The sequence below is a fragment of the Misgurnus anguillicaudatus genome, chromosome 1 (genome assembly GCF_027580225.2).
Source record: "Misgurnus anguillicaudatus chromosome 1, ASM2758022v2, whole genome shotgun sequence".
Lineage (NCBI taxonomy): Eukaryota > Metazoa > Chordata > Actinopteri > Cypriniformes > Cobitidae > Misgurnus > Misgurnus anguillicaudatus.
The window spans coordinates 13,586,903-13,609,629 of record NC_073337.2 but is presented as its reverse complement, the minus strand read 5'-3'; the positions used below and the strand labels follow the sequence as shown (position 1 = coordinate 13,609,629).

Sequence of the window (22,727 nt, the reverse complement as noted above, 5' to 3'; positions counted from 1 at the left end):
GTATTTTCTTAAGAATTTTTTTTTTTTTAAGAAATCTTTGTGAAAATAGAATTTTGGCTAGTAGCCAAGCTTACTCCAAGTAGCCTGTGATGTCATTTCCGGTGCTGTAATGGCGGTGGATTTGACTCCGCGATTCAGAAGACTGAACAGTCAAACATGTTTCAAAGACAACAAACAACTGTCAGGTACAAGCACACTTTTTGTTTCGTCGATGAACCTGTTTTTTATAATTAAGTTGTTAAGTTGCCTACATATTTCCACTAGTTTGATAACAATAACCGAATGAATCTCAAGTTCATTTTACCTCGTCAATCGATTCAGCCATTGCTTATAACGTTAATGTTTTGAATGTGTTTGCCTCATAACTTTACATAATCAGGATTACCATGTTACGTCATTTTAATTATTTATAAATGTGAATTTTACTTAAAGACATATGTAAACTGTAAAACATATTTTGAAGGCACAATAAGAATATAAAAGAGCAGTTAACATATCCTTTACAAAAGAGGGTAGGATCACGGTAACGTTAAGTTACAGTTATAGTATGCTACTTTGATCTTTGGGTCAACATGCATATTTTGCTGTCCGGGGGCATTATTTACTATATAAGTGACTTGAGAAATTTTTTTTTTGTAATTTTTGTTTTTAGGGGTTTTGTTGTTACCGGATTCATATGGCATTTAAATGCTGCTTGTAAGCATTTAAAGGGGACATATCATGAAAAGCGGACTTTTTCAATGCTTAAATGCTATATTTGGGTCCCCGGTGCTTCTATCAACTTAGAAAATGTGAAAAAGAACAACTCAACTTAGTTTTGGTAAACCATTCTCTGCAAGCATGTGGAAAAAATAGGTAATTGACATTTCACTGCCTTTGTGATGTCGTAAGGGGATAATACCACCCCTTAATCTGCACTATCCAACCACGACACTGCCATTTCGTGCAGAGATCAACTCATTTGCATTTTACAGGACACACCCAAAACTGCTCACGCCTACAAATTGGCAATTTTTGCATGCTAGAATAAATTATCTATATGGTATTTTGAGCTAGAACTCCACATGCGTAATCTGAGGACACCAAAGATTTATTTGACATCTTAAAAAAGTCTTGTGAAATGTCCCCTTTAACCAGGGGTTCTCAAACTTTTTGTGGCCAGAGACAGAGGACCCCTTAAAAGTCTTACAGTTACTAACCACATTCTTACCTTAAATTTACCCATAAAATTACCTAAAATATTTTGTACACTTGTTTCAAAGTGGTTCTTAGATGTAAATATCATCCTCTTCTTAATAATACAGCACAATTATATAATTTACAACTAATTCTTTCACGGACCCCCAGGCTAAGGACTAAGGACCACTAGGGATCTTCTGACCCCACATTGAGAACCATTGCTTTAAAGAATATCATACGTGATTTTGTCATTGTACAGGTCTAAAACCCAGGCATTTTCATGTTACTGTATTAAATGAATTGTAATTTTTAAAGACATCCAATGCATAAAAAATCTTGTTTCCAAATACCACAGGTGTCTCTGGGCCTTTCAAGGCCACTCAACTGTGGCAGAACATCATTGAGGCTTTGCAATCGCAGGTGGAGCTCAGACCCCGCAGACAGCACCTGCGCATCCATCACGACTGCTTCACCGGTTCTGATGCTGTAGATGTGGTCCTGAGCCACCTCATGCAGAACATTTACTTCTGTTCCAGTGAGGTGTCCCGTCTCAAAGCTGCCAAACTCTGCCAGGCCTTGATGGAGTCGAGAGTGTTTGAACCCATTGGTATGAAGCTCTTCAGGAAAGAGAAGGAAATGACCTTTGAGGATTCCAGCTGCAGCCTCTATCGCTTCTTAAATAGTGGCGATCCATATAAGAAGAGATACAATGAAAATCATACCCCTGATAAACTGACTGGAAGGAACACTACTTCGAAGTAATCCTATTTTGTGTCATTCTGGAAAGGGAAAGACCACGTAAAGGTTTACTTGCCGAGGTAATGCTGTATAATGTTTGTTTTTTAGGTTTGGAGAAAGGCAGACCATTTCCAACCCCTTCGTACTTGGATCATCAGACAGAAGGGTGGAGAGACTACTGAAAAATATAAACCTACACCCATCTGTGCCTTCTGATCTACATCGGGCTGCATTTTCCAATGGTTTCCTGTCAAAAAAAGGTGAAAGCATGAATCATATTGACTCACTTATCATTGCATGTCCTTCCTTCTAATCCAGTCTTTCCTCGGATTTGTCTTGTTGATGCCAAGTTTTAAATATATGGCTGTGCGAATCAAAGGCAAAAAGGGACAAACCCTACGGCTGACTTAAATTAACCCAGAAAATGTATATATTTGACCCATGACATGGGTTAAAACAACCCAGCATGGGTTAATTTATGATCCAACGGTTTAATTATTGTCCCTTTTTGACCCAACCATGGGTTAAAAATAAACAATCTAGGAATTTGTGTTTTTAATATTCCTCTTCTTTTATTTTACTTAGTGGTACGAGAGGTTTGGAAACAACAAGCATTACTTCAGCTGCTACAGGTGGTTGAGATCCCGATGCTGGACTGTATTCTGACCTCACCTGCCAAACCTGAGCCTCTGCGGTCATCACTGCGTAACCATGGTGACCTGGTTATCTCCAACACTTGTGTGGATCGTGAAGTGTCAAAGAGCCTCAACCTGCTTGAGTCAGTGTTGCCAACATTACTGCCCAATTAAGATCATTCTGGCACGTTTAGGCCCTGTTTATAACTGGTATTAAGATGCATTTTGGTTGATCGGATCACAACAAAGAGTGACACATTCCCATTCACACTTGGTGTTTTAATCCAGCTCTTCGGTCCTGATTACTTTGAGGGGATAGTCAGTGGGCGAGCTGGAAAGAGTTTAAATTAAAGCGCACTAATATTATGTCAGAGTACCACTGCTTGTTGTGTTAGTAAACATGCTGCACAACGTTTTGTACGTTTATACACTCACCTAAAGGATTATTCGGAACACTTGTTCAATTTCTCATTAATGCAATTATCTAATCAACCAATCACATGGCAGTTGCTTCAATGCATTTTAGTGTGTGGTCATGGTCAAGACAATCTCTTGAACTACAAACTGAATGTCAGAATGGGAAAGAAAGGTGATTTTAGCAATTTTGAGTGTGGTATGGTTGTTGGTGCCAGACTGGCCGGTCTGAGTATTTCACAATCTGCTCAGTTACTGGGATTTTCACCCACAAACATTTCTAGGGTTTACAAAGAATGGTGTGAAAAGGGAAACATTATTTAAAACATCCAGTATACGGCAGTCCTGTCGGAGAAAATGCCTTGTTGATAGATGTCAGAGGAGAATGGGCTGACTGATTCAAGCTGATAGAAGAGCAACTTTAACTGAAATAACCACTCGTTACAACCGAGGTATGCACCAAAGCATTTGTGAAGCCACAACACGCACAACTTGAGGCGACAACAGCAGAAGACCCCACCGGGTACAACGCATCTCCACTACAAATAGGAAAAAGAGGCTACAATTTGCACGAGCTCACCAAAATTGAACAGTTGAAGACTGGAAAAATGTTGCCTGGTCTGATGAGTCTCGATCTCTGTTGAGACATTCAGATGGTAGAGTCAGAATTTGGCGTAAACAGAATGAGAACATGGATCCATCATGCCTTGTTATCACTGTGCAGGCTGCTGGTGGTGATGTAATGGTGTGGGGGATGTTTTCTTGGCACACTTTAGCCCCCTTAGTGCCAATTGGGCATTGTTTAAATGCCACGGCCTACCTAAGCATTGTTTCTGACCATGTCCATCTCTTTATGACCACCATGTACTCATCCTCTGATGGCTACTTCCAGCAGGATAATGCATCATATCACAAAGCTCGAATAATTTCAAATTGGTTTCTTGAACATGACAATGAGTTGACTGTACTAAAATGGCCCCCACAGTCATCTCATGTGTCAGTCATGTGTGCCCACAAAGGCATCTTTGGGATGTGGTGGAACGGGAGCTTCGTGCCCTGGATGTGCATCCCACAAATCTCCATAAACTGCAAGATGCTATCCTATCAATATGGCCCAACAGAATGCTTTCAGCACCTTGTTGAATCAATGCCACGTAGAATTAAGGCAGTTCTGAAGGCGAAAGTGGGTCAAACACAGTATTAGCATGGTGTTCCTAATAATCCTTTAGGTAACTGTATGTAAGAGCTTTCTTGGATATTTCAGAGCAATTCAATTAATGAAATAATCTTATGCACCTTTCTCTGGCAAAATGAAAGAGGTGGAGAGCAGCCGCTTCAGTTTTATTAATGACAGCCTAAAAGCCGCACCTAAAACTGTGGGTTTGCGCTAGAAGTCAGGACCGATGTAGAAACATTGTGCTTGTGAGTGTGAACACGTGAGCGTCTACAACACAAAAGCAAAACGCTCAAATGCATTTTCGACTACCTCTGAATGTGGTCGAAAGAGGACGAGATCAAAGCATTTTACACCTGTATTTAGCGTTGTCCACTTGTGATCCAAGCAATAAGGTACAAAAAAGCCAAGACAATGTTTACAATGCAACTAGCCCTTTTGTAATTGTGCATAATGCCATTATCCATTTTATATGTGCCATATTTTTTATAAAGGCTGGACTCTTGGCTGATTGCGGCAGTGGATTGTCTAGAGCTGTTCCCAGATCAGTTCATAGTGACCGTGAGCGAGCAGCTCATACAGCAGAATGTAGCAGTGGAGGAGGAAAAGTTTGCGGCACACAAGAAACTGCTGTTTGACACCATCGTCAAGTATTACAATAGTCCAGAAAGACCACCACTACTGTCTGGACGCTACAATGACATCCAGGCTGGAATCCTGCATCTCTTGGGTAAATCTACAACACAATGGGTTTATGGGTTTATAACTTATGATAATAAGTTTACAGTACATTGGAAGAGTTTTGTATGTCTTTTGTAAGGTTGTGGAAGAAGTCAAGATTCCCTAAAAGCATCTCAACTGTTTCTGCACTTGTTGGAGCCCACAAGCAGGGATGAACTACGCAGGCTTTTGGGTTTTATGGCAGCTGCTGCGGATAATAAAGGTTTTAAGCTGCATAAGCAGGTATATACATACACATTTATATTAATAAAGTGCGATATCTCTTTAATGACAAGAATTATGTTTGGCCAGTAACTAAAAAGGAATTTAATAAGTAATAAATATTAAGGTTTCTTTTATTTGTGATGAAACAGACTGAGAACCGGGCTTTGGTAAGCAGGACGTTTGTGAAGGCTGTGATCCAAAATAAAAATATAACGCGTGTCCAATGTGAGCAGCTCTTGCTATTCTTTATGGATAATTACACGCAACTCTTCAAGGTACTGCAATCGCATACTTGTGCCTCTAGACAAGTCATTGTGTCAGATAACAAAATGTATTGAATGCATGGTTTCTCTTTCATTCATCTAGACACCGTCATCATTGATCACGGCTGTGAGGAACACTCTACACACTTTGCAGCAGGGGAGGGATCTGGATAATGCAGCATGTAAGTTCACTTCCTAATCATCTTCTTCCAAAATGCATCAAAGTCCCTTTAGAGCAGTCGTTCTCATCTTTTTTTTTACGTTTAATGGTTTAATTTAAAAACATGATGAAAATATGTTATTAATGTAGAATTTTGTGTCACAATTATGCTCAGCAACATCTGCAACACGGTGTCACATATATCTGTGACACTTGTCGTACTGACACCATAGCGACATGTGGCACTAGCTTTTGTGTGTCAGATTCCATGTCACTTTATATTAAAACTGCTCTGCATCAAGCCAAAGTCCTTGTAAGGAGGCCGCGTCACTCCGCCGCCATATTTGCAACGCCCCCAGGTCTTCTTAAGAACAAGACCTGTTGATTCTGCGCATATGCAAAGTCCCTCTCCCAGAGAATTTCGATTGGCTCTTTTTACTTGGAGGCAGGACTAGATCGGCCATTCTGACCATTGCAATCTCCCATATTCATATAAATACCAGTGATGAATCTTGTTAATATTAAATATCATTGATCAAGCTCAACTTAACTTTCTTGGTCTTGCAGTGTTTACATTCTGCCAGCTGGTGTCACTTCAGCAGTATGAGGACAACCGAGATAAGGCCACTCATGCAAGTTTAAAGCAGTTAATGCACCATATCGCTCAAAGCGATAGCCTGTCCGTCAAGCAGAAGAGACGCCTTGCCAAGCAGTTTCAAAAGCATCACCCAGGAGTCTTTCTTCAGCACTTCTTCTCTACGTTTTAGAAAGTAGAAAACACTGGATAAAATATGTTTGAAATATTTTTAGACTCTAGCAAATTTTTATTCAGTTTTAAGATGATTTATACCTGGATCCCACATAATGTAGCAATCCAAAGATTAGTTATTAATTTTTAACAATAGACTACTGTTTTTGTAGTTGGATAGATTCAGTTGCAATGCATCTGTGCGGTGCATTGAACAAAAATTTCACACTATAATTGTACAGGTTTGTAGGTAATTTAAAGGTGAGGTGAGTGAATATGCTGTTTTGTTAGTTATTCTATAACAAATATGATATGCTCAGGACACTAAAGGTTAGAGTTTAACTCTAGAGTTGCACTTGAAATGTAATGGAAATTAGTATTGTATTAACATACATCTTTAAAGTATAGATTCAATTTAAGGTTCTTGGAGCTATGATCACTTTTTTTGTAATTCAATGACTAAGCGATTTAATGAATATTAACCTCACATATTACTGTATTCTGTAAGTGTAACTATAAGGGATTTATAGTAAGATGTGGTACAGTAGAGTGTCCATGTGTAAAGGATGATTTTTAAATGTTTAAACAATTTTGTACAAAATGCACTGGATTTGCTATGGTGATGCATATAATTATTTATTTAGTGATTGAATATAAAAATGATTGGACTTGTTTTAGTGGTACTTTGGACTAATTATGTATGCTAATGCAGTAATTGCTTTAGACTGACTTGGATTTAGATGCACTTTAATTTTGTAATATTTAAAACTTATTAAAATTTCAGCATGACTTCATGAAGGTCAAATTGTGTTTTGTTACTTTGGGTGTCTCTAATATTTTAATTGAAACCCCCCCCCCCTCCCATTTTTAATATTGAGTTGAATCTTTCATAAAGTTTGTGTGACCACAGAATAAAAGCATAATAAATTCATTTTCACACTCTGTGTGGTTTTTTCTAGAATTATAATCCACACAGAAACCTTTTTCTCTACTGGTGGATAACCATTTTATTCTCTAACCGTGTATCCATGTTTTTACAAACGGTTACCTATTTGGAGGGGTCGCAATAGGTTTTAACAGCGTGACTTTTACTTTGAAAACGAGGTCTTTTATCAGATTTTTCCCGTTTAACGTTTCTTCCGGCTTCACACAGCGGAAGCTTTCAGGTGTTTTGGTGAACTGTCATGGAGGCTGCTAGTTGCCACAGTTACTGACGGTTATTTTTACTGTTTCAGTCTTGATTTTTAATCATTAAATTTCCCTGTCATCTCCTCTAGTATAAAGGTAAGAATCAACCACCCCTATTTATAACAATAAAACTCACCCTGAAGTTGTATTTTTGTGTTTAATCATCAGTTGTCTGGAGTGACGCTTTACTCCACTAGCATTAGCTTGTTAGCCGAGCTTCTGTCGTATTTTGTAATGTTATTTTAACACTAAGATATTAATTAGGCTTACTTCTTAGGAGAAATTCAATATTACTTTTTTGAATGACAAGGTTTTATAACCGCGAGGTACACAATATGTATACTTAAAGTAAGCTGCATCATGGTTCTGTCTCAAAAACTGGTGATCTGTCTTTTTCACAACATTGTTATTAAACACTTTTCCATTTAACTGTTGTTTTTTCTAAATAGTTGAGTGTATGTGATTTAAAAATTAATGTATGTGTTTGGGAAGAGGGTCTGTATTAGACAAAATGTAACAATCTGTTCATTCGATGTCAATTTGTCCGGATCACACCCGTCACACCTCTCAGGTGCTCATTCTTGGTTATTTCTTTCAACGTGTTAAATACGTCACGCTCTTGCGTAAGGACATTTTGTGATGCAACTGTTACTTACTTGACGGCATGCTGACAAGAAACACAGAAATTGATATGATGATGCATGAATGCATGTGCTGTTTAACCTTTTCCAATTGAGATAAGTTCAAATAAAGAAGCAACGGACTATTATTAGAAAATTCCTAGTGACAGGTTTTCTGATGTATTATTGCTCGTAGTGTCCGTCCCTTTTGTTTCAATTGTATTATTAACATTAACTGTCATTACTATTTGTGTCAATATGGCAGTCATTGTGTGTCTATATTTAATAAAAAATTGTTCAACGTGGATTAATACACTTTGCTGTCAGAATGGGATGTTGTTTACTTGCAGTACTGTACTAAAGGCTGTTAAATACAGATCAGTGCAGTTTCAATGTTTCAATCTTAGGATCTGTGCTTTTTGTAATTTAAGGATGGATTGCGATATAATAATCTTGGTATTTTCTACAATGCAATGTTTACATGCAAGTCAATGTCTATAATGACATATCCTAATCACATTTATTAAAACGGGACATGATAAAAAAAATTCAAAATTATACAGTTGCACAGCATGCGAGCTGGTTGGAAAGCTTACATCTGACCTCAATGTACAGGGTTCCTACGGGTCCTTGAAATCCTTAAAAGTTTGTGAATCTGGGGGAAAAAAGTCAAGGCCATGGGAAGTTTTTGAAAATATACATACATAGATACAGGTCATTGAAAGTGCTTGAATCTATTTTATGCAAGAAGTTTTCTGGAAAAAAATCCATATTATTCCCTTTGTAGTGTAGGATATTATCATAAAAATTCTAGACTTTTTAAGCACACGTGCTAAACTGTTCACTTTAAATGCTTATATCTTCTGTATGCGAATGTTGATTCATACCAAAATGCTTTTTTGATGTGTTTGACACATGAAAAAGTCTTGGGTTACGTATGTAACTGTTGTTTCCTGAGAAGGGAACAAGACGATGCGTCTCCCTTGCCATACTTCCTGCGTCCCTGTAATGCCATCTTTGGCAATATTTCAGATAGCAATATACTTCCTGTCTTTGTCGTTAAGCCTCAACATTGGTTGAATTTGATATACACGTTCAGAAGCACTTACCCCTTTAGGTGTCCCCAAAGTGTCACTGCAGTGACGCAACGCGAGTTCCTTCGAAAGGGAACAATGTATCTTAAAAGGTAACACGACATAACCTTGCTCTCACTTGAAATGTGTCCACATTTAGTCCTTGAAATTGAGGGTATTGGACCTTTGAAAGGTCCTCGAATTTGAAGTTAACTAAGGTGTGGGAACCCTGAATGTACATTAATGACATTGCTTCTATTGCAAAGGATGGTCATAGCAGAGCTTTCCGATTGTATTGTTTTACCCCGTATCCCGCTAAAGGTATCACTACTACTGTTGCTCATTATGAGATTTAGGGTTTAAACCACTTTAAAAACTTTTGTGCGTAATTTATTTTGCACTGTTTATGCCACAAACATGAATGATACCTTAGATCAGGTGCTGGATGTTTAAGAATAGATGAGCAATTTTCCAGTTTCTGCATGATGATTGATTAAACATACTATAAACCCCAAACATTTTCAATGATGATGAGGGACCCAAGCCACATAGAAACCAGTGTTGGGGAAAGTCACTTTTAAAAGTAATGCATTACAATATTAAGTAACTCCCAAAAGAAGGTAATTACGTAACTTAGTTACTTTTCATGGAAAGTAATGCTTACATTACTTTTTAGTTACTTTTACGTTACTTTTTCTTGGCTGAGGCTTGATCTCTTTTAGGCCTTGCATGTGTTTTTATGACTGAAAAAGAATGCATTCAGAAGTTGCATATTTCATCACAAAAATGTCAAGCTCTGGCCTGCCATCTCAGTTTCTGACCCAAACTGTTCCCATACAGGCGTGTACGCATAGAGTGATAATGTGACTACGTTCAGTTTAATTCAGTACATCGTTTTTTAAATCAAATTAATTTAACTAAAAAAGTAACTTTGCAATGTTAATGTGTACATTTAAAAAGTAATGCGTTATTTTACTCGTTACTTCAGAAAAGTAATATTATTACGTAATGCACATTACTTGTAATGCGTTACCCCTAACACTGGTAGAAACAAAAGTAACTGTGATCTCTGTATTAGCAGAGAAGCTTGTGTAGGCATTAAAAACTTAACAGCGCATAATCAATACGTTGCTATTTGCTGTTGTAGGTTGGCAGTCAGTGAAATCATGGAGTCCATGCTCAATAAACTAAAGAGCACCGTCACCAAGGTGACAGCCGACATGACCAGTGCTGTCATGGGTAACCCTGTCACGCGGGAGTTTGAGGTGGGCCGACATATCGCCAGTGGTGGTCCTGGAATGTGCTGGAGGATCTACAATGGCACCAAAAAATCCACCAAACAGGTTATTACAATTGCCCTCTTCTTAACTCAGTTACTTATAACTAGTATGACATAGTAGATTCTGCTCGTTTTATAGAGATTTCTTTTAAGTTATTTAAGTTATTTGTTGAGAAGAGGAAAAACATGTTGATTATGGTTGCAACATATGTGGTGAAACATTTATTGTGGGTTTCATGAAAGAGTAAAAGAGGAAGTTTGTGTCCTTCCTTTGTTGTTTTTTTGTAGTTACTTTAAGCTTAAAATTTGCACGTTGGAGGTTTTTTTTAACTATGCTATTGTTTTGTTCACAAGAGAGCTTTGTAGTGCATCAATACGAGTAAAATATTGAAAGTATGATTATAACTTGCATGATAAAATGTACCTGATTGCTTTTATAAAACGACGTAATGGCCGGCCTGTATAAGTGCTGCATACATAGTATGGCTGCTAGTATATTGTGTTTTTTAGCATTGTTTGCCCATTTATTTTTAAGTGCTTATCATGACACACCTGCTTCATAACATCTTTTCAGAAAATCATACTGTACAGCTGTGGCCAAAAGTTTTTAGAGTGATGGATTTGCAAAAATGTTTTTTAAATATTAATATTTAAAAAATATATTTATAAATATTATTAATGTTAAAATACTTAACGATGAGAGAAACTGCAGTTTTTATCCTGATTCAATCTCTTAAACATTTAAATTGCTTTTTAATTTCTTACAGGAAGTGGCAGTCTTTGTGTTCGATAAGAAGATCATTGATCGGTATCAGAAATTTGAGAAGGATCAGATCATTGATTCACTAAAGAAAGGAGTCCAGCAGCTGACCCGGTTACGGCACCCGCGCCTCCTCACGGTTCAGCACCCGCTAGAGGAGTCCAGGTGACCACAGTGCAAACACAAATTCATTTACCGCTTTATTAGTGCAGCACTTGGCTTAAAAACTTAGTGACCTGCCTTCCTAGACAAACATTATAAAAAAATTTACCTCAGCAAAAACCTCATATTGTAAATGATTTTGTGATTGTTTTGCATCGCTTACATCCCTAATAAAATAAGAAGGTGTAGACAGAACAGTTTGTGTTTATTAGATATAAATCTTTCTAAAATTCAAGCTGCACTTTAAAGTATGCCAGCGTCTATATACACCAAGTACAAATAGCTTTAGATGTTATTTACAGTAAGTAAAAAAAAAAACATTTTCTATTTACACTAAGTGACAATATTAGCATTTTCTTAGCGGTATGCTATTTAAAAAATAAAGTTATCACATTTTACAATAAGTGTATTAATTAGATATGACAGATACAATTTGCACCTCAATATTTTTTTTAGATTAACAGGATCCAATAATTAACATACAGTGTAAATAATTAAAATTTGCACCACTGCATGTTTTTTAAACTTTAGTGCTCCAACCAGACTTTGGTGGGCGGAGCTATGTAAATGGCATTTGCCAACAAGGGACACTATTTGCACTCAGTGTAAAAAGATACTCCATTAAAATGTATTTGCTATGACAAGCCCCGAAGGAATAGGGTAAAGTTACTCTAAATTGGATCTTGAATAATCAAACCTAAACCAAAGTCCCATGATCAAGAATTGTTCGGTCTATTTCTTCCCTTCTGTCCTCAATGAATGACACGCACACTTAAAGAGCACCTATTGTCCGATTCACATTTCCTTCGTGTATAAGTGTGTATTAGTACATGTTAACAATATGCAAAAGGTACAAACCCCGAAGTAAACAATGACTCGAGTTATCGTCTCCAACGTATATCTCTTTTCTTGTACTACAACAAACACACGGATTGTAGGCAACAGTTTACTTCCTGGGAGAAGACCGACATTGTCATAATTCCTCCCGCTTCGGACTCGCAGCTTGTAAGGTTAACTGTTAGCAACAGAATCTTTCAAACATGGTAAGGAGCGTCACATTTCCGCCAGACGTATTCAGACCAATCACAACGTACAGATTAGCTGGCCAATCAGGAACGCAGAGCTTTTCAAATCCGTGCATTTCAGGAAGAGTGAAATCTGGAGCTACAAAAATGTATGGTGTGTGGAAAATAATGTGTTAATTGAACCATAAACCATGCGAACACATTGTATTATACCTTTTTATTTGTTAGCAATAAAAAAGAGGTCCACTTTAAAGATTTGGAGTTATTTTGTGGCTGATAAATACATGCTGGTGGTGAAACTCGTACCTGGATCAAAAAAATTCTGTACTGCTTCAAAGCAAATAAGTTTCTGTTTCCTGCTTTTATCTGCCTTTTATTATGTTTCTCATTAAATGTCTTTGATTCTTTATCTCTAGAGATTGTCTAGCATTTTGCACAGAGCCTGTGTTCGCCAGTCTAGCTAATGTGCTCGGCCAATGGGACAATCTTCCCAGTCCTGTTCCCACAGACATCAAAGAATACAAACTCTATGATGTGGAGACCAAATACGGCTTACTGCAGGTGAGTCTGTAGTGCATTTATTAAGAGGAAAATTTAAATGACAATAAAGTATTGGAATGGTCATGTCTGGAGATATTACTGGAGAGTAATGATGAGATTAAACCTATTTTTCCTTAGTAGTAAAACATCCTTTTTTTTTAAATAGGCGTTTGTTTATGCAAAATACAGTTTTCTTTTTGTTCTTTGGAGTTGAAATGTTAATTTTTCTTCCCTGTTTTCTTCCTCCAGATCTCAGAGGGTTTGACATTTCTCCACAATGGGGTAAAAATGGTTCACCGTAACTTGTGTACACAGAACGTCATCTTAAATAAAAGCGGAGCTTGGAAAATCATGGGGTTTGACTTCAGTATTTCCTCTAGTAACCCCTCAGAAGCAGAGGTTAGAAACTGGATTTATTTACACAAAGATGACTCTAGTGAGCTTTTTAATTATCTGCTAGCTAACTATCATACAAGATCGTTTTCTACATCAAATAAACCTAAGTGACTGATTTAAAACTTTCTGCTTAGGCAGCAACTGAAATGTGAAACACACAATGTAGAAATGTAAATTGTAAATAAAAATTAAATTAAATGTTTTCTTTTAAATTCTCTACCATCTTGGAAGTATTTTTTCTTTTAGCTGGGCACAATGCATTCTGGGATTGCCTCTTCTGTGAAGTACGCATGGTGCTTTAGAACTTGGTTGTACCATATTGCGCTTTTCCATTTGATAAAGTGAGCTGTATTGAACCATACCGGGACATACTATCTGATGGAAAAGCGCCATTACAGTATCTTTGTGGCAGTTTACACAAGGCACATTTTTGTGTCCACCTCCACTTGTGTTGTGTAGTTTTATTAACACAAGAAAGCACCATGTATGAAAAGTTCCTTAGTTTAATTTGTGATTTGTTTGTTTCTTCCTTTTCAGCCCAAGTATGTATGTAAAGAGTGGGACCCCAATCTACCATCTCTCTGCCTGCCTAACCCAGAGTATGTTGCCCCAGAGTACATTCTGTCAGTCAGCTGTGACGCGGCCTCCGACATGTACTCGCTGGGCGTGTTGATCCACGCCGTGTTTAACGAAGGCAAGCCCGTCTTTCAAGTCAACAAGCAGGACATATATAAGAGCTTCAGTCGACAACTCGACCAGGTGAGAAGTATACAAAGTACAGTACACTGTCAATGTTCATGTCTCTCATAGTTAACAGGTTTGTCTTGGACCCCAAGAGTAGATCGTACATAATTTTCAGAGCAGACAAATTTATAAATTTGCTAAATACAGTGAGACTTTCTGCTCCAGCCTGACAATGAATCAATCGTTTACTGAATTTGATGTGCAAAAACTCCACAACGCCTGTCTGAATCTCTCGTGCCTGAATAGGAGCAAATCCCTACAGCCATGTTCTCAGATCTCTCAGAAAATCTTCCCAGAATATAGCTCTTATCAGTCTTTCCAAAAAAACTGAGAGTTTTTTGTGATTGTTACAGGTAAAAATCCTTAATCTTGCGGCACGTTTTCTTAAAAAATGCTATGGAATATGCCATTTTTTATGTAAAGAACTTGCGGGAACTTGCAAAAACTGTTTGCAGCTTTTGCACCTTTTCAATGATAATCATGTCACTTCATAATGTTCCCATGGCAAAGGGGATATGGCTGCACTTGTGTGAAGTAAATACAAAATTTTTCAACTTTCTGCTAAGTTATACTTGATTTTTGCTACGAAAATGCGGGGATTATGAAATCGTGCATGCCCTGTTTATTTTGCGCACTGAAATCTGCAATCAATGCTGCGAAAGTGCGGCATATTTGAAAAAATGCCGCCCCGGCATAAATATGCAGACTTTGGCTGATTATGCATTGAATCATGCGATCACATAATCACGTTTTTTTGGAGGAACTGTCTTATAGCATCATATAGAGCATCAACAAGCATACATGGTTTTTCGGTGTCAACATCCTATTAAGATGTCCACCAAGTTACCTTCTCATTTATCTATCTGTTTTCATTGTTTTGTGTGCAGTTGAGTCGTTTGAAACCTGGAGTGTTGAGCCAGATCCCAGAGGAGGTCAGGGAACATGTGAAGATGTTGCTTAGCGTCACGTCCAATGTGCGACCAGATGCAGACCAGATGACCAAGGTCAGTTCTCTTGTATATTTGTCTTCCAGCACTTTTGCTTAAAGGTGCAGTGTGTAATTTTTAGAAGGATCTCTTGACAGAAATGCAAAATAATATACAAAACTATATTATCAGGGGTTATTTTATATTGAACCGTTATGTTTTTATTACCTTAGAATGAGACGTTTTTATCTACATACACAGAGGGTCCCCTTACGTGGAAGTCGCCATTTTGTCACGCCATGTTTCTACAGAAGCCCTTAACGGACAAACTTTTTTCCTAAGTTGTCTCCGACGATGACATGTTTTTCCGGTGGCGGCTACCGTAGCTTCTCTATGCGTTTCAAAAGCAAGGGGTGAGCAGTGGACTGAGCTGTTGGTTGCAATTCGCAGCCTCACCACTAGATGCTGCTATAATTTACACACTGCACCTTTAAAGGAATAGTTTACCTAGATATGAAAATGTTCCCCTTATTTACTCACCCTCATGAGTGTGTTACTTACAGCTGAACAAGGAAATTGTTAATTGTTATATTAAAAAGCAGATATGTTATCTTCTTACTGATAACTTCTTATGCTTGTTACTTGTTAAATATATTTGTAAGAAAGTACTACAAAACAAGACAAATGTCTGACACCTCAAATTAGGGCTGCGCAATAGACCATTTCATCATCGACATTGCAATGCCTGCATCTGCAATAGTCACATCGCAGAACATACAGAGCATTTTTTCCCCTTTGTCAGTGGTACACTATGAGGCAGTTTCCTGGTCAGGGTTTAAATTAATCCAGGACTAGGCCTTAGTTATATCAGGACAAAATTAAGTAGTTTTTACAAACATGATTTACAAAAATCAATACTAGTGTGCATCTTGAGACAAAACAATGGTACTTATATGTGAAGATATGTTGGTGCAAGATGTTTTTAAATTCCCATATGGGAAAATATATATATATTTAAATATATTTCAAAATATACAAAAACGGCCAAAAGTATGTTTAAAAAATAGTTTTTAAATATATATTTAGCCCTCCATATATTTCAAACCAAGGAAATATATTCACATTGCATGGGAAGAAAAATTGTTATGTTTAGGTTTAAATAGGTTAAAAGTAAAAATAATTCAAATTCAAAAATACATTTAATTAGGCTTTACTTTCTACATAATGTATTTAGCATATGTTTTTATAGCATATTTTTGGCCAGAGAATTATTTTTTGCTGTATGGGTTAAGGCAGCTCAAACATGCATTTTAGTCTAGGACTAGGATAAGACTAGGCATGGGCCGGTTACCGGTTTTCAAGGTATACCAAGGTTTTAAACAGTCAAGGTTTCAAAACCACTCAAATATTCTGTGATACGGTCTTCAAGGTATGAGTTGTGTTTATACAAAATTCATTAAATCATGATTGATTTGATGTTTACATTAATATACATTACGAAAATATGATATATACATTTTTAAAGCATATTATAATTTAAAGGCTTTATTTTTACCTGGCATTTGAAAATAACACATTTTAGTGTTGCAATGGCAACACCGTGAAACCATGGTACTTGTCTGGGAAATCGCCCCCATACAAAAAATGCAGTGCAGAAGTTAATTCCTCTTAAAATTATCTTTTATAAGTCATTTGGCGAAGGCATCCAGTATTTCTTACATCGCAATATATGTTGCAGAAAAACAAAACATTGCAATGTTAGTAGAGCCCGACAAAGGATTTAGAAGGGCGATACAAATGTTTGTTGGTTTTAAAATCCGATATTCTGATATATCGGCCGATATTTTTATCTTTTTTTTCCTATTTCAGAAACGCGCAACAAAACATTAACAGATTTCCCTAACATTAGTTATTTGTAGTTATTTATGAGTTTTATCTAATATAATATGTTAATGCATTTTAAAAAGAAACTTGTTTCTTTTATTGTCTCGTGACCAACTCACCATGAACTCACTTAACCGTTGTTCTCTCTGCCCGACTCTGGCTGGATCAGGAGGTTGCAGGATGTGTGACACGTTATACACGAGTGTTGCCAACAGGGAGGTTGTAGAGTGCCCTCTGGTGGACAAACTATACAACGGCAACACTCATGACATGGTTGGAGGCTGTTTTTTAAAAATATTCATTTATCGGCCATTATGAATGACGATACCGATAGTTTGGAAAATGCCTAATATCGGCCGATAATATCGCCCTGCAGATATATTAGTCGGGCTCTAAATGTTAGTTAATGTTAGTCGGGCAGGTCTACGTCAAAGGCAACATATTGTGTCGATGACTATGACTAAGAGTGAAAATTGACATCCTAATGTGTGTGTGTTTGTGTATGTACTCAGATTCCTTTCTTCGATGATGTCGGAGCAAAGACTCTTCAGTACTTTGACTCGCTTTTCCAGCAGGACAACTTACAGAAGTCCCAGTTCTACAAAGGCCTCCCCAAAGTTCTGCCCAAGCTGCCTAAGGCAAGTGCTAATAATGCAGCATTAAAAATAGTAACACACTGTTGGATTTGCTAATTGATTTAACAAATGAATATTCAACCGTAATATAGCAAAACTTGATTTTATTTATCTAGATTTAAATGTATGGCTATAATTTTATTAGTGGTGTTTAATAAGGCAAACATGTCTATAACTATTATAGTTAGCTGTTTACATTTATGCATTTGGCTGTGTGTTTTCATGCAAACGAAGCAACTAGCAGTGCATTTAAGTTACATATTTGATCAGTATGTTTGTTTCCTGGGAATCAAAGTAGCATTTATGCTACAGGAACACTAAAACAACACATTACCAACCATTCAGAACACCTTAGCATCGCTATAACCTAACATAAGCTATGTGATTCCACATAAACATCAATATCTACATTATTAAAATTTTTTAAAAGGTAGCTGGTTGACTTTTTCCACAATCACGTCGCCTTGCTTATATTATCAGGAAGCAAAGGAAAATGAAGTATTTGCAAACGAACCATTACTGTGTCCATTAGTTTTCTTTATTTAGTTATGCCTTGGTTATGAAACTATTGGTCTGTTAACATTTTATTAATTAAATATTAATTGATAAAAAATTTATTAATAAAATATTAAATAATATTTTCATGTACCTACAAAAAATATGGCCTTGTTGTGGTATTGTGTTTAATAACGTCTATGTTCGTGTGTTCTTTGTGATGCTGAGCTTAAAGCTGTTGTTTTTTACACCTCAGCGAGTGGTGATCTATCGGATTCTCCCGGCCCTCGCGTCCGAGTTTGTGAATCCAGACATGGTCCCGTTCGTACTTCCAAATGTGCTGCTCATTGCTGAAGAGTGCACTAAAGAGGAATACATCCGCCTTGTTCTCCCAGACCTCACCCCAGTTTTCAAACAGCAGGAGCCTGTGCAGGTACACGTCATTAAGTTTTTTGTTATCATTTCCCCTCTTGATATGTAGTTATAAAAAGCTATTTCACAATGGGATGTTTTTTTAAAATGTTGAAGTACTGACAGATATCTGTAACTACTTTGTCTTGTTCATGCTGTCAGGCCAGCAATATGGTGAGTGACTTTGTATCTGTGATTTTTGTGTGTGGTAGATCAACTTCTGTTGTAGTATTTCGCACCGATTTTTCACCTCGGGTTTTGTCTGTTTTCATCATCATAGAGTGACACATAGGAGCAGTTTCCTGGACAGGGTTTAGATTAAGCCAGCTTCATTATATTATTATATTTTTACAAAAATACCTTACAAAAACATTACTGGTGTGCACCTTAAGACAAAGCAATGGCACTGATATATGTTAAGATATGTTAGTGCAAGTTGTTTTTAGTGAAAGGAATAGTCAATTTTCTTAAAAGTAAAATCCAGATAATTTACTCACCACCATGTCATCCAAAATGTTGATGTCTTTCTTTGTTCAGTCCAGAAGAAATGATGTTTTTTGAGGAAAACATTGCAGGATTTTTCTAATTTTAATAGACTTTAATGGACACCAACAATTAACACTTAACTTAACACGTAACAGTTTTTTTCAAAGGAGTTTCAAAGGATTATAAACGATCCCAAACGAGGCATAAGGGTCTTGTCTGGCGAGACGATTGTCATTTTTGACAAGAAAAATAACAAATATACACTGTTAAACCAAAATTTCTCATCTTCCTCCGGTCCTGAAAGCGTCAGCGTGACCCCACGCAATACGTCATGACGTCAAGAGGTCACAGAGGACGAACGCGAAACTCCGCCCCAGTGTTTACAAGTATGTTGAAAGAGGACCGTTCCGACGTTGTTGTATGTCAACTGATACTAATTAATGTCTCCGTTGAAAAAAACTGTTAAGTGTTGATTTAAGTGTTAAGTGTTGGTGTCCATTAAAGTCCATTAAAATGAGAAAAATCCTGCAATGTTTTCTTCAAAAAACATAATTTCAAAGAAAGACATCAACATTTTGGATGACATGGTGGTGAGTAAATTATCTGGATTTTTCTTTTAAGAAAACTGACTATTCCTTTAAGGCAGCTGAAAGTCTTGGAGTAGAGTTTAGCCCTGTCCGAAGGGAAACTGCCCCATAGTGTTTTGCAATATGTATGTAATTTTTCATTACTTTTTCATTCTTTCATTTATAGACAAATCATAATTTAGAATAGACCAAATATTGTAGCAAATTAAATCTTTTTTTTTTTTTAAGAAAATTAAACAAACTGCAGTAAAAATGTAGTAAAAACTTTAGTTTGAAGGGAATGTCATTTTATTTGTATACAATAATAGTAAAAGTATATCGTACATTGTTTCTTGAAGTCCCCATGAACAGGAAGTCTTGATCGACTTGAAATGGGATATCACACAAGGAAAATAACTGGCATTGCTTGTGTTTTTACTGTGAATTGATTGGATAAAGAAAAGTAGGTGTTTCATTCAGAAATCGACCTCGCAGCAGACTAACAAATGGAGGGAGGCGGGTAAACAAATGCTCTGCCCAAGCCGTCAAACTGACGTAACGAGAAATGGATTGCCACAAGGGCGGGAGCACATTTGTCAAGAGAGCGGGAGCACATTTTCAGATTCAGTTTATGAAGGCACATGAATGAAAAAAAAATAAAGACTCACATGGAGAACTTGTTTATAATCAGGGTTCCCACGGGTTCTTGAAATCCTTGAAAGTTTGTGAATCTGGGAAAAAAAATTCAAGGCCCCGGGAAGTTTTTAAAATATACATACATAGATACAGGTCATTGAAAGTGCTTGAATCTATTTTATGAAAGAAGTTTTCTGGGGAAAAATCCATATTATTCTCTGTGTAGTGTAGGATAATATCATAAAAATTCTAGACTTTTTAAGCACACGTGCTAAACCGTTTTAAATGCGTATATCTTCTGTATGCGAATGTTCATGATTCATACCAAAATGCTTTTTTTGCATAGTTGTGTTTGACACATGAAAACGTCTCAGGTTACATATGTAACTGTTGTTCCCTGAGAAGGGAACAAGATGCTGCGTCTCCCTTGCCATACTTCCTGCGTCCCTGTAACTGCAATATATCTATAATCTTTGGCAATATTTATTTAGCGATATACTTCCTGGCTCCCGCGTCACCCTTTCTTTGTAGTTAAGCCTCACCATTGGTTGAATTTGATATACACATTTAGACGCACTTACCCCTGGAGGCGTCTCCAAAGTGTCACCGCAGTGACACAGCGCGAGTTCCCTCGAAAGGAAACTATAAGTATCTTTAAAGGTAATACAATGTAACCTTGCTCTCACTTGAAATGTGTCCCCACATTTAGTCCTTGAATTTAAGGGTATTGGACCTTGAAAGTCCTTGAAAGATCCTTGAATTTGAAGTTAACTCAGGTGTCGGAACCCTGATTTAAGAATTTTTAGGTATTTTTACTGAAAACAAGACAAAAACACTAGGATATTTTTTTCTTGAAAATCATTTTTTGCAGTGTATTCATTCCTTACACTGCAAAAGATGACTTTCTTAGTTAGTATTTAGGGGCCAAGCCCGCAGGGCGGCAGGCCACTATTGCGTTTGATGGTTTTCTTATTATTATTATTATTATTAGGGGTCAAGCACCGAAGGTGCTGAGACACCTATTGGAATTGTCAGTATTATTATTATTATTTTTCCGCAATGGGAGTCTATGGCAGCCCTATGAACCGTACATAGGAAAATGATGAAATTTGGCACAGTTGTGGAGGTGGTACTGAAAAGTCAAGTGACCAAAAATGGGGTCTCTAGCACTAACTCTATAGCGCCACCAGCAGTGCAAAAATGCAATGTTCAAATGGTTATAACTGCTGATCCGCTTGATCTATGAAAATTCTACTTAGTACACGTGATTGCTCTCATCCCACTTATTGAATTTGATACTTTACAGTAAAACTCCACCCATTACAGTAGCGGCCATTTTGAAATGTACAGTATTTCGTTTTTTCGCTACTCCTCCTTCAAATGTGGTTCAATTCTTATCAGATTTGGCACAGATGATCTTTGGAGTGAGCCGCATAGAAATGACCGAACAGAATTTTGATATTTATCTTTGTTCAAAAGTAATAAATGCGCAAACTTAACGAGGTTGACGCAAAAATGGTTCTGAAGCTGTAGCTCAGTCATTCTTTGATCAATTCAAATGAAATTTGGTACACTTCATGTGGACCATGAACTTGGGGTCCATGCCAAATTTGGTGACAGCGCCACCTATGGGTCATGAGATAATAAAATAGGCTATTTTTGCCCATAACTTCTGAACTGTTTGTCAGAAAATTATGATCTTGATGTCTATGGATTGCTTACCTCATGCCGCATCTGTCGATGTGTATTATGCCGGGTTTGACCGAACCGCCTGTCCGCCATTTTGAAATTTCACATAATTTGTTATATTTTTTTAACTATTGGACATATCCGCGCAAAAATTTGTAAGGAGCTTCGACATGATGTCCTGAAGGTACCTGGGAAGTCAGAGTACAGCGCCACCCAGGGGTTATAAACTATAACAGTTCTTATGGAACTGCTTATAACTTCTGAATACTTTGTCTGATATTAATTTCTTTGTGAAATTGTATTCACTGGTTTATGCCGATTGCAACGATACCTCGTTTGTCATTTTCCAACATTCTGTTCATGTGTTATTGTAAAGCATTTGGAACATGATTTTTTCGCTACTCCTTTTACAAATTTTGTTTATTTTATGCCAGGTGCTGCTCGTATAATGTTTGGAGCAATCCGCACAGAAATGACCGAACAGATTTTTGATATTCTGTTCTCTTTCTTAGAAATACCACTCCAAAGTTGACTGTGCCTGTGCCGTTGTCTATTTGTCATAGTAAATTAATGTGACTGTATGTTACATTGTATAGCATTACTATACAGAATGATCTTCTTGTCTTCAATCTCACTTGATCTTTTTGATTCTCATATACATTGTATTTCTGTTAGTTCTGCTCTGCACTGTCAGTTCTGCATCTGTGTTGATTGGCATATGTCAATCCTTGCAGCACCTAAGCTGTTTTTTGCTGCCCTTTGGGCTGTGTTAACTGAGTTGCGCATCTGGTTAACCAGATGCCATGAGATCCTGAGGTCATGGGTTCAAATCCCATGTACAGTAATATTTTGTCTTAACTTTTTTCTCACTTAAGTTTATTGATTTTCATACAATACATTGTATTTCAGTTATTTGTGCTCTCTGTTGTCATTACTGCACTTTTGGTAATTGCTGG

General features: G+C 37.0%; 2 protein-coding genes across 3 annotated transcripts in view; both read left to right on the top strand.

Moving 5' to 3' along the window:
• Positions 1–50: 50 nt before the first annotated feature.
• Positions 51–7,050, top strand: depdc4 (DEP domain containing 4). Its single transcript, XM_055189965.2, has 9 exons — positions 51–185; positions 1,535–1,937; positions 2,026–2,177; positions 2,503–2,695; positions 4,635–4,870; positions 4,961–5,103; positions 5,235–5,360; positions 5,452–5,530; positions 6,076–7,050. The coding sequence occupies exons 1-9, from the start codon at positions 110–112 to the stop codon at positions 6,273–6,275; spliced, it is 1,608 nt and encodes a 535-aa protein (XP_055045940.2). The 5' UTR covers positions 51–109; the 3' UTR covers positions 6,276–7,050.
• A 358-nt stretch (positions 7,051–7,408) lies between these two features.
• Positions 7,409–22,727, top strand: part of scyl2 (SCY1 like pseudokinase 2) — a 40,469-nt gene continuing 25,150 nt past the window's right edge. The window contains exons 1-10 of one of the 2 annotated variants that reach the window (XM_055190265.2): positions 7,409–7,540; positions 10,285–10,480; positions 11,184–11,341; positions 12,780–12,924; positions 13,153–13,302; positions 13,837–14,058; positions 14,931–15,047; positions 17,366–17,486; positions 18,235–18,416; positions 18,557–18,568. In XM_055190265.2, coding sequence (XP_055046240.1) covers positions 10,304–10,480; positions 11,184–11,341; positions 12,780–12,924; positions 13,153–13,302; positions 13,837–14,058; positions 14,931–15,047; positions 17,366–17,486; positions 18,235–18,416; positions 18,557–18,568 — 1,284 coding nt within the window. In that variant the 5' untranslated portion in view covers positions 7,409–7,540; positions 10,285–10,303. The remainder of the gene's footprint in view (positions 7,541–10,284; positions 10,481–11,183; positions 11,342–12,779; positions 12,925–13,152; positions 13,303–13,836; positions 14,059–14,930; positions 15,048–17,365; positions 17,487–18,234; positions 18,417–18,556; positions 18,569–22,727) is intronic. The other variant, XM_055190266.2, reaches the window with a different exon arrangement.